The 13274-nt window shown below is 29.8% G+C and overlaps 1 protein-coding gene across 1 annotated transcript; it reads left to right on the top strand.

The window, feature by feature from the left end:
• The first annotated feature begins 10482 nt into the window (after positions 1-10482).
• Positions 10483-12531, top strand: LOC110632658 (uncharacterized). The gene is made up of 3 exons (XM_021780966.2): positions 10483-11041; positions 11141-11326; positions 12107-12531. The coding sequence occupies exons 1-3, from the start codon at positions 10607-10609 to the stop codon at positions 12392-12394; spliced, it is 909 nt and encodes a 302-aa protein (XP_021636658.1). The 5' UTR covers positions 10483-10606; the 3' UTR covers positions 12395-12531.
• Positions 12532-13274: the final 743 nt, after the last annotated feature.

Genomic DNA, 13274 nt, shown 5'->3' with positions numbered 1-13274 from the left:
TAATATAAAAATAGTTAAAATATTTTTAATTGAATTTTTATTATTTTTTAATAAAATAATATTTAAAAGTTAAAAAAAATTAAATTTAAGGTGGAGCGGAAAAGTTATGAAAGGGGGAGAATAATTAACGAAAGCAAAAAGAAAGAAGAAAACGTGATGAGAGTGAAAAAAAAAATTTATTGTTTAAAATAAAATAATAACACATTATTATAATTAGATCATTTGATTAAATGAATAAAATTGATATAAATTTTTAAAATTGCAATAAAAATATTGAAATTAAATGAATGAAAAATAATTACATAAAGTAGATAAATTTTGATTTTATTTGAATTACAAATATGTATAAGGGGTTGATAACGTGCTATTTACATTCAAAGAACTAGTTAATTATAAGTGCATAAAATTTAATATCATCTTTTATTTTTAACTTTGTAACATAATTTGTCTTAAATACATTAAATCATTTTATAATCCTTAATTATATGACTAAATCACTTATTAGTCATATATTATACTTTTTTAATAATTAATCATATATGTATCTTTTAGTTAAAGACTATATAATTAAGAAATATATTAAAAATTATATAATATTCTTATTATGGAATATATTTTTTATATTAATATTATTATTTTTATTGTTGTTTTTATATTAGAAATTTAAGATTATTTTTCTACTTTAAAAGAACATAAAAATGTTGCAATTTTAGGGGTAAAAATTGATATTTAAAATGAAATTAAAATTAAAATAAAAATGAAACTAGAATCAGAATCATGTTGAAATTGCTTAGAACTGAATCGAAATCAGAACCGAAATTTGGATTCCAAGTTTGGTTCCTAAAAGTCAAAGAATCGAAAGTTTGTTTAGGGTTCTGATTCTTAGCTAGAACCATATTGAAACCACTAGATAAAAATACTTATTCAACAACCGCACATTTGATTTAGCATTTTTGAATTTTGAATGTCCACAAATAAAGGCATAAAGATCTAAGAGTCTTGAATACTTTGTATACCTCAGTAATGCATCAAATACAACACATCTTGGCTTTATTTTGGGCGAAAACCGAAGACAACAATTCTCATATCTTTTTTCCAATGACCTAGAGAAATCATCTTGATGAAGTCATGTACAATTGACAAGGACCTAATTGATTTTTTAAAAGTGGGAATTGACGGACCCCAAGGGATTGGTAGGGGTGATTGCTGCCTAAAAATTTAAATTTTAATTAAAAGTTGGTTGAAAATCAATATATTTTTAATAAACTCTTATATTTAGTCCCTTGAAAAAAATTTTCTAGTATAACTTTAAAATATTTTTGTTGGCCTCATAAGCTCAAAATGAGCATAAATTTTGATGGTACCAAAACTCAACTAGAATTAATCTAACATATTTCTCTAAGTTGTTTGATGTTCTTAAGGCTTGAAGAAAAGAAAGGACTTGTGGTTAACTCATTTATAGATGGATGTCTATCAAAGCTAACATAAGACAAATCAAAGCCAAAGGAAAACAAGAAGATTGCCTTCCAAGTTGCATTGAAGAGGTATTAAAGGCTTAGATTTAGGTTATTGAGTAGGTTTATTGTAAAAAGAATTGGAGTAGTGCCAATGTATTTTTATCTTTAAGTCCTTTAAGTTTTCGAAATTAAGTGCTTAAAACTTATTTTCTATTATGCTTTTAAGGTTTTAAAGTGAGTTAGTCACTTTCTCAAAGGTTAGTTTGAATATTTAAAATCCCAAAACTAAAAGGCAATGAAGGTATAATTTTGCTAATTTATTTCGCTACTGGTATTAAAAAATTTTAAGTTGTTTGCTAAGTTGCATTACTACTGGTATTCAAAAATTCTTTGCTTTGCTACTCTGCCCAAAATCATAAAAAATGACAAAATAACGGTCATTTTCTCAAAATTTGTGCTATTAATGTTCAAATTTATTTTTAAACATTTTAATTTCAAAAGGTACTATATAAGTACTCATTCTACACCAATTTACACTTAATGAAGACTTAGAATTGCTTTCCTCTCATAAAAATCATTGATTGCTTTTATTTAAGTGCTTTAATGAGTTTTGAGCTACATTGGCAAATATACTCTTATTTTATTTTATTTTTTTATAGAATCTGTTTGTACTGAGTGAGATAGAGTGAAAATCATCTCAAATGCTATTTGTAAGGGTTTGGTCAAGCACTTTTTGAAACTTAAAACTAAAAAGTGTTTGGTATAGCACTTGTAAAGGGTTTGCAAGCACCTTGGGAAGTCTTGTGGATATAAAAGGCTTTGACTCTTACCATTGAAAAGAGCAATATAGTGGAGTGAAGACTCAAATGCATTTTTAAGAGAGTTGATGTGGACTTGTTGGCTGAACCACTATAAAATTTCTTGTGTTCAATCTTCTAAACCCTAAACTCTTTGGCTTTTGCAGTATATATTGTGTTATATTGTGCTTATTGAACATATTGAGATTATCTTTGAGTAAATTAATATTTGCATATGTGTTGAGGTGAATAAATCTAGTGATTGAAGTATTAATTGCCTAAAGTTGCCTTAGCTAGAATTAAAGTTTAATTTGGGCATATTTGATATAGATATTGTGAGTTACCTTGTTTTGATTTGTTGTTAATATCCAAACTAGGTACATTTGAAATATAGGTTGTGATTTGTTGAAAATTAACCTATGTTAAGTTGCCTTAAACTCTGTTTAGGAGGAAGTAGAGTAAATTAATGTTTTATAAAGTAAAGTTTTTTAAAGTAAGATTTTTCAAGGTTTTCATACCTTTTTCATTTTTTAGTGTTTAGGAAGATGGGGAGATTTTTTAAAGTATTTGAAAGTTTTAAAGAGAAAATTTTACTAACCCACCAATTTAATGGGTTGGAAAATTGAGGTTTTTGGAGGTTTTTAAAATCTCCAAAAATCACACTTTAAAAAACCTTCCACTCTCCCAAACACAAATTCAAGGTTTCTAAACCTTGAAAAATCTCTCATTACTTTAAAAAACTTCCTCCCAAATATGGGGTTAGTGTATTGTGATTCAAATTTGTTTTTACTTGAAAGTATATTATCGCATAGCATCATTGCACTTAGGAACATCTAGTTGAACAAAGCTGCAATTTTTCATAAGGTTTTAAGTAAGGGCTAAAAAATTATTATAAGTCTAATTCACCCCCCTCTTGCACTACTTTTGGGACTACAATTTATATTTTTTTATTGACCGAATTAAATAAAAAATTTAGTTAGTACATATCCTAAAAATTGAAAAAGAATAAAAGATAAATTATAAAAATGCTCAAATTGTAAGTGAAATATATATATATATATATATATATATATATATATATATATATATATATATATATATATATATATATATATATATATATATATATATATATATATATATATGTTGTGAAAAACCACACCCACACAAAATTTAACGTGATTTGGCATAAGCTTATTCAACCAAATAAATCTATTATAAAAGAAAAAAAATTATAACCACTAATTATTTTTTATACTCTCAAAATCATTCAAACAAAACTCATGGAATTCAATCCAACTCTACTTTGTGAGCTCTCTACAATACAATATAATGGCCAACCAATTAATTATATATATAGGCCACTGAAATCTAGTCCTTTTAGGACACTAATTATTAAACTTCATAATTTAAATTCTACTAAACTTCTTAAATTAATTTTGCTTTCTAATTTCAATTGGACTTAGAGTTTAACAATCTTCACCTCTAAGTCAAATGGAATTAGTCTTCACAATTTCTACAAAAGTCAATTTTCTCTTGGGTACTTCATTGCACTTTTGATTGTTGATGTTGGCTGTTGCTTCAACTTGCATTCTTCCAATCAATGTGCTTCTTTCTAATTTGTAGAGATTCTTTGTACCAATCTTCCAACCCTTCATGATCATAAGAGCACCTCAGCTAACTCTTATGACTCTATCATGAATTGAATACTCATAACCCAAAGAATCCAACTTACCTAAGGAAATTAAGCTCCTTTCAAATTTAGGAACATATCTCACTTCAGCAAACAGTTTTATTCAATCACAATGCAACTTGATTTTTACTCTTCCAACACCTTCAACTTTCATCTTGTTCCTATTGGCTTGCTTCACTTTCTCTCTTTTCTTTTCTTCAATCACAACAAACCACTCCTTCTTTGAGCAAATATGGAATAGGCAAGCAGAATCTATTAACCACTCATCTTGTAATAGATCTTTTGCCTTTTCTTTATCATTATCCACATTCAAACATTCACCATCAACACCATCATCCAATGCAATTGCACTAGTTCCTTCTTTTTCTTTTCCATGACTCTTTTTGAATTGTTTAAACTCTGTAAAATCTTTCATACAATGGTATTGAATGTGGCTCTTTTCATGAAAGTGGTAGCATTCTCTATCTTTAAGGTCTACCAGTGGTCACGAGCTTGATTTACTATCCCTTATCTAATTATTTCCATGTGGATTGCTTCTACCATAACTAAAACTAGCAATAAAATCTCCTTCTTCATTTCTACTACCTGTCTTCTTGAACTTCTCATTATCCAAGATAACTACGATAACCTCTTCCACCTTCAAAGTCTCCTTCCCAACTATTAAGGCTGTCACCAAGCTTTTATAATATTATGGGAGAGAGGTTAAAAGCAAGAGGATTTTATCTTCTTCATTAACCTTCACACTAACACTAGCCAATTAAGTAATTAATTTATTGAAAATATTAAGGTGATTCCTCACATCAGTACCTTCATCCATTCTGAGTTGGTATAACTCATTCTTCAAGTACAAGTGATTTTTGAGTGACTTTGACATATACAGACTCTCTAATTTCTTTCATAAAACAACTGGCAAAGTCTCCTATAAAACATTGTACTTCACATCTGGGCCTAATCTCAATTTAATTGTACTTATAGCCCTGTGTTGAAGCTCTTCCTAATCATCATCTTTCATGGTTGTCGATTGCTTCTCGTTTAATGCTTTGATTAATCCTTGTTGTACAATGACATTTTTCATAATGCTTTGCCACATACTGAAATTATTTTTTCCATCGAATGGCTCCACCTAAAATTTTGTATTCACCATCTTGAATCATAGCTCTAATACCACTTATTGTGAAAAACCACACCTACACAAAATAAAGAATACAAAATTTAACTTAGTTACTCTACCAAATAAATCTACTATAAAGAAAAAAATAATTATAACCATTAATTATTTTTTTCACCCTCAAAAGCATTCAAACAAAACTCACTGAATTCAACACACCTCTCCACTTCGTGAGCTCTTTACAATATAATATAATGGCCAACCAACTAATCATATATATAAGCCACGAAAACCTAGTCTTTTTAGGACTATAATTATTAAACTTTATAATTCAAATTCTATTAAACTTCCTAATATTAATTGGATTTGGTCTCTGGCAATATTAGAAGACAAATAAGTTTAAGTGTTATATTTATCGATGGCTTTTTAGATTTAAATGTAAGACGACTTGCGTTCTTTCTCATAAGTTTAAATCTTACATTCATCATTGAAAGTGTGCAGTCTTATTGAACATCCTCATTGAAGACAAGAACACTTTCATGATTTTGTGGGAACTCTGGCAACTTCGTATTATGTTCATCATCATCTTCTTCATTTGTATCTTGATTCTCTTCATCATCAATAATGGTCGCAAACAATGTTTCTCTCAACTTCCCTTCTTCAACATGTCCACTTACTTATTATGAAAATGCTTCACAAAATCCCAGCTGCATCATTTCATTTAATCCACATCCAACCACATATTAGTAAATTCCAAAAGAACTCCAGTTGAACCTGATACTAACAATTTTGACAAGCCATTCAATCAAAAGCGAGGTGAAAATAGTGTAACCATAAGACAATCCCAAAGAAGATGAAGAGAATCTTTTTCCTCTTCTATTGTACAACTAACACAACAAGTTGAAGGAATATACTTACTAAGAAGAAGAAATTTGGAATACTTGTTACCAAATAGTCGAATAAGATGTTATTTAGCACTTTTTTTTATTTATAACAACTTATAATAAATTATATAAAATGTTGGTGTTTTTTAATGGAGATTAGAGGCAATCAAAGAGAAGAAAAAAAAAAAAGAAAACAACAAACATATGAAAATGCAATATATACAAGTCATAAAAATAGAAAATGTTAGAAAAAAAGCTAAAAATATGTTACACGTTAATAAGATAGAGCAAAATAGCTACTACTTATCTTAAATCCTATTTTAAAGCATCAATAAAATTTTGAAAACTTCAAAGACTTGGCTTGTTCAAAATTCTTCAACTTATTCCAACATAGCAATCCACATCAGCAGATTAAACATAATAAATCAGAAGCACCTGATGCAAAACTTCAACACTCCTCCTTTACTTCAATTACTGCAAATTCTTGTTTCCATCAAAATAGCTCTTCCACCTCCTCCTCTTGATGTTGATTCACAACAATTTTGGCTTCTCTTGTTTGTTGTGCATTTCATCCTATCTCCATATGTCCTAGCTAGTCACATTTTTTTATATTATGCATATTGTCTCCACCATCATCTTTCTTATGTGTGATTATTCCTTTTGTAGAAGGGATAAGGTGGACAATTTGATTTTTTGTTATTTTTATTTCTTTTGCTTTTGCCTCCATCTTGGTTATGTGCTTGTGCTTAGAGTGGTCCCTCCACTACATGTTCTTCCCTCATTAATCCTCTTTATTCATACACCTATAAGGCATGAATTACTTGTACCAAGGTAATACTTGACAAGTCTTTAGCATTCTCTAGTGAGGAGATTGTCGCCTCATATCTTTCCAGTAAGCTAACCAATATTTTTTGAAAATTCTGTCATCATAAATGTCCTTACCTAGCATCCTTACCTGGTTGACAATGGTAAGTAGCTTGTCTGGATATTCTTTTATTGTTTGTAACTCCCTCATCTTTTGTATTTCAAATTCTCTGAAGATTCAGTACTTGCATAGTTTTCACTCTTTCACTTCCCTGGTATTCATTTTGGAGATAATCCTAGATGGCATTTGCAGACTCTATGTTCATGATTCTGGTGAAAATCGAAGGAGATATGACAGTATAAAGGTAAGCTATTACTTTTGCCTTGTATTCTTTTCTTTGTGAATCTTAATTTGATTCATAGTTGGATTGGCAGGTAGATCATGAACTTCATGGTCTTCCTCAACTGCTTCCCAAAGGTCTTGTGCATTGAGATGAACTCTCATTCTTACAGCCCATGCTTAATAGTTGCTTCCATCAAACATTAGTGCTCTTATTGTGTAGCTTACTTCAGTTTGGATGTGCATTGAAATGAACTCTCATTCTTATAGCCCATGCTTGATAGTTGCTTCCATCAAACATTAGTGCTCTTATTGTGTAGCTTACTTCAGTTTGCATTTTTCCAAGCTAGTTTAAGTGTGGGTTTTTTTTTTTTTGAGAAAGCTGAAGATTAATTTTTTTTTTATGGCTTGGTTGTGATTTTGGTTTGTGTTTGTGGCTTGGTGTTTTTGGAAACCTCAACAAGTTATTCCAATATAGCAATCCACATTAACAGATTAAACATGACAAATCAGTAGCAACTAATGCAAAACTTCAACACTCCTCCTTTACTTTAGTTGTTGTAAATTCTTGTTGCTATCCAAATAACTCCTCCACCTCCTCCTCTTGATGTTGATGCATAACAAATAAGAGAAGTCAAAGTTTTTATGGATCAACATCAAGAGGAGGAGGAGGTGGAGGAGCTATTTTAATGACAACAAGAATTTGCAGCAACTGAAGCAAAGGAGGAGTGTTGAAGTTTTGCATCAGTTGCTACTAATTTGTCATGTTTCATCTGCTGATGTGGATTATTATGTTGGAATAAGTTGTTAAAGAATTTTGAACAAGTCAAGTCTTTGAAGTTTTCAAAATTCTGTTATTGCTTTAAAATAGGGTTTATGGTGAAATGAGTTTAGGCTAGCTACATACACCAAAATTTAGGGGCATTTTAATGGGCAAGGTTGGTAGAGCAGTACATAGAAATTCACTTTTATCCAAGGAATCTTCGTTTTTGGGACATGAGAGAGAGATATGGTACTTGTGTTTGCATTCAAATTTGTAGCTATAATAAATATTACAAACACAATTTGAAATTCAATTAACCTCTACATTCTTCTATGAAAATAGTTTAAAGGGCATTTTAGTAAAATAACTTAATTTTTATGCATGAAATGACTTTACTATCCCAATTAATATGGATCAAGTTGATCCCCCACTCATAGTTCTTTTAATAATTAAATTAAGAACTAGTTAATTAAACCTAACCTTTAAACTGATCAAGGATTTTTGTGCTAGGAGAGAGACTTGATTAGTTGAATCCTAGGGTTTTTTTTCTTAAAAAATGTGAGTAAAAAAAAAAAAAAACTATTTAGGGGTGAATTGCAAAGTATTTTACCGGATGGGAGTGAGTTTTACCAAGTTAGAAGAGAGAGGGTGAGAAACATTGGTGCCAACACTAACTTCTAATAAGAAAGAAAAGTAACTAAATGTTACGTAGAGCTTTTCTAAGTAACGTCTAATTATATTTTTTTATTATTATTTTTTAACTCTTCTATGACAACATTTGTTTAGGATTTCTATTTAACAGCAGGATACCTTTTAAGACTGTCTTTCATTCTCTCTTCCCTAACCAGGCAAAACTCACCCTATCCGATAAATAGTTCGTAACTCACCCCTAAATTTTTACTCACATTAAAGCCTTGTATCCCATTACATGCTACAAATATTCTATTTGATTAAAATTTTGGGCCTACATGGATGAAATTGGGCTACGACTAGGTATTGTCTACCAAAATAAATGTCCTATTCGTAGCCCACTGTCAGTCCGTGCTGCGCCACGAATCAAAATGCCTACTGTCAAAGTCAAACGGCCTATATATTTTTTTTTATCAAAGTCAAATGGACCCCACAATATTCCAACGAGTACCGGCGCTAATTTCTCTTACACATATTAATTATAGGAGGTTGTAAATTGATTTTTTTTTTTTTGGTCTTGCTAACGGGTGAATCAATTGACCCGATTGAATTGCCTTTGCAAGAAACTCAAACCCCGATTTGTGCAAAGCCGAAAGAAGTACTTGCCAATTGCTCTATTGTGAATTCTTGTTCATATATACATTACATTAAAATTAAATAATTAATAAATATTTAAAAAAAAAAATAAAATTTATCTATTTTTAAAATTGTGATATGAATAACTAATTAAATCAATGATTTTTTATTATTATATTAAAATATTTAAAATAATAAAATTTTCATTATTTATGACGTTATAAAATTTTTATATATCAAATTTTATTTGTCATTGATATAAATAACTTTATTATTATGTAAATTTTATTTTTTTATTATAAAATATAAATATTTAAATCTAAAAGTTTAACTAGAAATTTTAAATTATATTTAATAAATTACGTTTTAAGTATAACTAACTTCATTTTAATAATTATTTATAAAAAAAAATACTAAATTAATGATTATGATAACACATAATTATTTTTTTGAAGAGAATATTAATTTTATAGCATATATTTAATATATATTTAATAATATACCACTTAAATTTCAAATTGAATATGAATGAATCTTAAATTCTTAATTTTATATCTTTATTGGTTTAATGATCTGTTTGATTTTATATGAGTGATGGATCAACCTGAGTAAATGTGGGGTGAATTAATCTCTCATTTAAGAAAAATTATTAGGTGCATCCAGTGTATATGTATTATCTCTCATAATTATATTAGACCCACTTTTTATATTGTAAGAAGAGTTTATTTTTCTGTGAAAGAGAGTATTTTTTTTTAATGTTCTCGATATATCTAATAATTAGTCACTTTTTTATTATAATTTTTCATGTATTTTTAAATTAACTTTTTCATAAATTTAATTATTGATGCAATTTTTTTAATAAACATTAAAATAAATGACTTATAATTATATCACTTGCTTAAATATGATAGATTTTATTTTCTTTTCACGTAAAAATATTTGTTAGATTAATTAATATTTAAATCAGATTGTTATACAATGTAGCTCAAATTACATGTAAACTGCGGTCTGACTTGAGGGCACATGTAATACCGCAGGTTGCAGGTGCTCCACAGTGCGCCATTCGTTGTAGTGTTTGCTTGTGCGTAGCAATTTGCCAATTACATCCGGTTTGCCTTCCCGGTCAGCCCCAACTGTTCCATGTGACATCCGCGAGTGGACCAGCGAATGTGCATGACACCTCCACTGTTTTCACCCTTGGATTTATTTTATCCGACGATTAGCCTTCGAAAGTTCAAACACTGCGGCAGGTAAAAGCGTGAACAATACGCGCGCGTGGTTTCACATGCAGCTTTTTCTAAATTATTGTATTACTTTTTTTTTTCCACAAAACGAAACAAACCAAAAGCAGAGACCATTGTTACCCGTTACCAAACAATTTCCTTGTCTCGTGATTCAAAAACCCCTCATAAATCCTCTCCCTGTCCTTGCTTCTCTGCTTATCTCGCCGTCATAGTGTTCCTTCCTTTCTTGGCAATACCTCTCTCTTTCAAAATGCATGCCAAGACAGACTCCGAGGGAACCAGTGTCGACACCTCATGGCAGCTGCGATCACCACCGCGGAGGCCGGTGTACTACGTCCAGAGCCCCTCAAACCATGACGTGGAGAAGATGTCATATGGGTCTAGCCCAACTGGCTCGCCAGCTCACCATTATTATCATTGTTCACCTATTCACCACTCTCGCGAGTCCTCCACGTCGCGCTTCTCGGCGTCTCTTAAGAACCCTAGAAGCCTCTCTGCCTGGAAGCACGTACAGATTAATCAGGACGATAATGACGATGATGAAATGGACGACGATGATGGTGGTTCTGCTCGGAATGTGAGATTGTATCTGTGTGGGTTTTTGTTCTTCGTTTTACTGTTCACCATTTTCTGCTTGATTTTGTGGGGCGCTAGCAAGGCCTACAAGCCTAAAATCTTCGTTAAGGTGCTGTTTAAGCCTCGTAATTCCCAATTTTAAGACTTTAATTGTGTTTGTTTAGTAAGAAAATTATGTATCTAAAGCAAAAATGATTAATTAAAGCAGAACATGGTTTTCGAGAACTTTAATGTCCAAGCCGGAAGTGATCAGACAGGAGTGCCAACAGACATGCTGTCGTTGAATTCTACGGTCAAGATTCACTACAGAAATCCCTCCGCATTCTTCGCCGTCCACGTAACCTCTACCCCTCTTGAGCTTCACTATTACCAGCTGAAGATGGCCTCTGGACAGGTACGTCAATAAATAAGCCCATTTCATCCTATGTTAAGTCAGGAAGTAGTGCATAGTGCGAGGGTAAAATTGTCATTGCAAGTAAACTATAATTGGGAACCTAGGGAGGTGGGCCACAGAGAGATATTAGATTGAATGCTATTGGGTGGCTTTGTTGGAGTTCCGGCAAAAGACTGCAAAAGACTGACCAGTTTTTTTTGTTGGGGAAATTGTGTGGAGCCCAATATATATATATTTTTTTAATTTTAACTTGGCTTTCAAACTGGCTTTCAAACTATGCTTAGGTTAGCTTTAGCTGCATGCGTTGTTAATTGATTGGTTTCTACGGTGGATTGTGGTCCTGCTTGTATTGTTTTCATATTCTTTTGGCAAAACAAATCGAATTGGTTTGGAGAATAATATAAAATAGGAAAATTATTTAATATACAGATACTTATAAATCAATTTCTTGTGAAAATATGAAAACAGAACTTCTACAAGACAACATTTATGAGCCTAATATAGGATTATTGAATTTTTCTTGCTATATCTGGTTTATTAAATAAGATAAATACATAAATTTTTGAATACATAGTGTAACGGGTTTTGGTAAAAATTTTCCCAGGATTATTGAGGTGTATTAACCTGATGAATTGGTAGTTAATTAAGATGACAAGATTACAATTTATGGATAATGGTGTCCTTTATTCGTACCCTGCTTTGGCATGGAAACGCATTCGTGGATTACGATATTTATTTCATTGATTTCAACTTCTGAAATTTTATGGATGAAATAAATAGATGAAGAGGTTTACTCAATCGAGGAAGAGCCAAAGGACAGTGATAACAGTGTTGCAAGCTTCTCAAATTCCCTTGTATGGAGGGGTGCCACTTCTTGCCAATGCGAAAGATCACATTGAAAAAGTAGCAGTGCCTCTGAACCTGACATTTGTGGTGAGATCAAGAGCTTACATTTTGGGAAGATTGGTGAAGTCCAAATTCTACAAGCGTATAAGATGCCCTGTTACTCTTCATGGGAACAAGCTTGGCAAGCCCATCAACTTGACAGCTTCTTGTGTTTACCATTGAAGGATAAGATCATGCATTTCTATGTTGTCTGAAATATCAACTTTTTTTTTTTTTAATTTACATTTTCTTTCTCCTTTTATCTTACTAATAGTCTTAAATTGCTTCTTATTTTTGCAATGTAAATTTTGTTATTTGCATTATCATGCTTTTGAAAGAAAATTACATCAAAATCCATATTTGGAATTTGGTTAGTTTTAGGCTTCAGCAGGTTTTGTTGAGATTTTCATTTTATTTTTTGATAACTTAGAATGATTAGAAATTTTATAATTTCTTAATTTTTCAATTTTTTAATAAAAATTAAATAATATTTTATTACTTTAAGAGAGAGAAATTTAGGATTCATTTGGTTCGCATACTAGAATCAGAATTAGCATTTAAATCAAAATTGAGTGAAATTGAAAATGAAATGATAAATCTTTTATTTATGTTTGGTTCGCAACAAAATCAGAGTTGGGTGCATTTTTAATGTGTTTGATGTGTATAAATAAATTGCAGAATATGAATTAAATTTATTTTATATTTGAATGAAAATAAACTTAAAAATACTTTTTTATATTTTAATAATTTTACTTTTTAATTTTAATTATTAAAAATAATATTTTTTATTTTTTAATTTGAATTAATTATAATTATAATTTTTAATTTTATTTAACTATAAATAAAAATAAAAATGATATATTTTTATTTTTTTACTTTAAATGATTAAAGTTAATTATATTCAAAAATTTTTATTTTAATTAATTATATGAAAATATAAGATAATATTTTTATATTTTAATTATTATTATAATTATTTTAATTTTAATTAATTATTTTAATTGTGAAGATTATTTTAATTATTATAATTATAATTATTTTAGTTTTTATAATTATTTAAATT

Source organism: Hevea brasiliensis, chromosome 6, assembly GCF_030052815.1.
Source record: "Hevea brasiliensis isolate MT/VB/25A 57/8 chromosome 6, ASM3005281v1, whole genome shotgun sequence".
NCBI classification, from domain to species: domain Eukaryota; kingdom Viridiplantae; phylum Streptophyta; class Magnoliopsida; order Malpighiales; family Euphorbiaceae; genus Hevea; species Hevea brasiliensis.
This window is presented reverse-complemented; position numbering and strand designations above follow the sequence as displayed.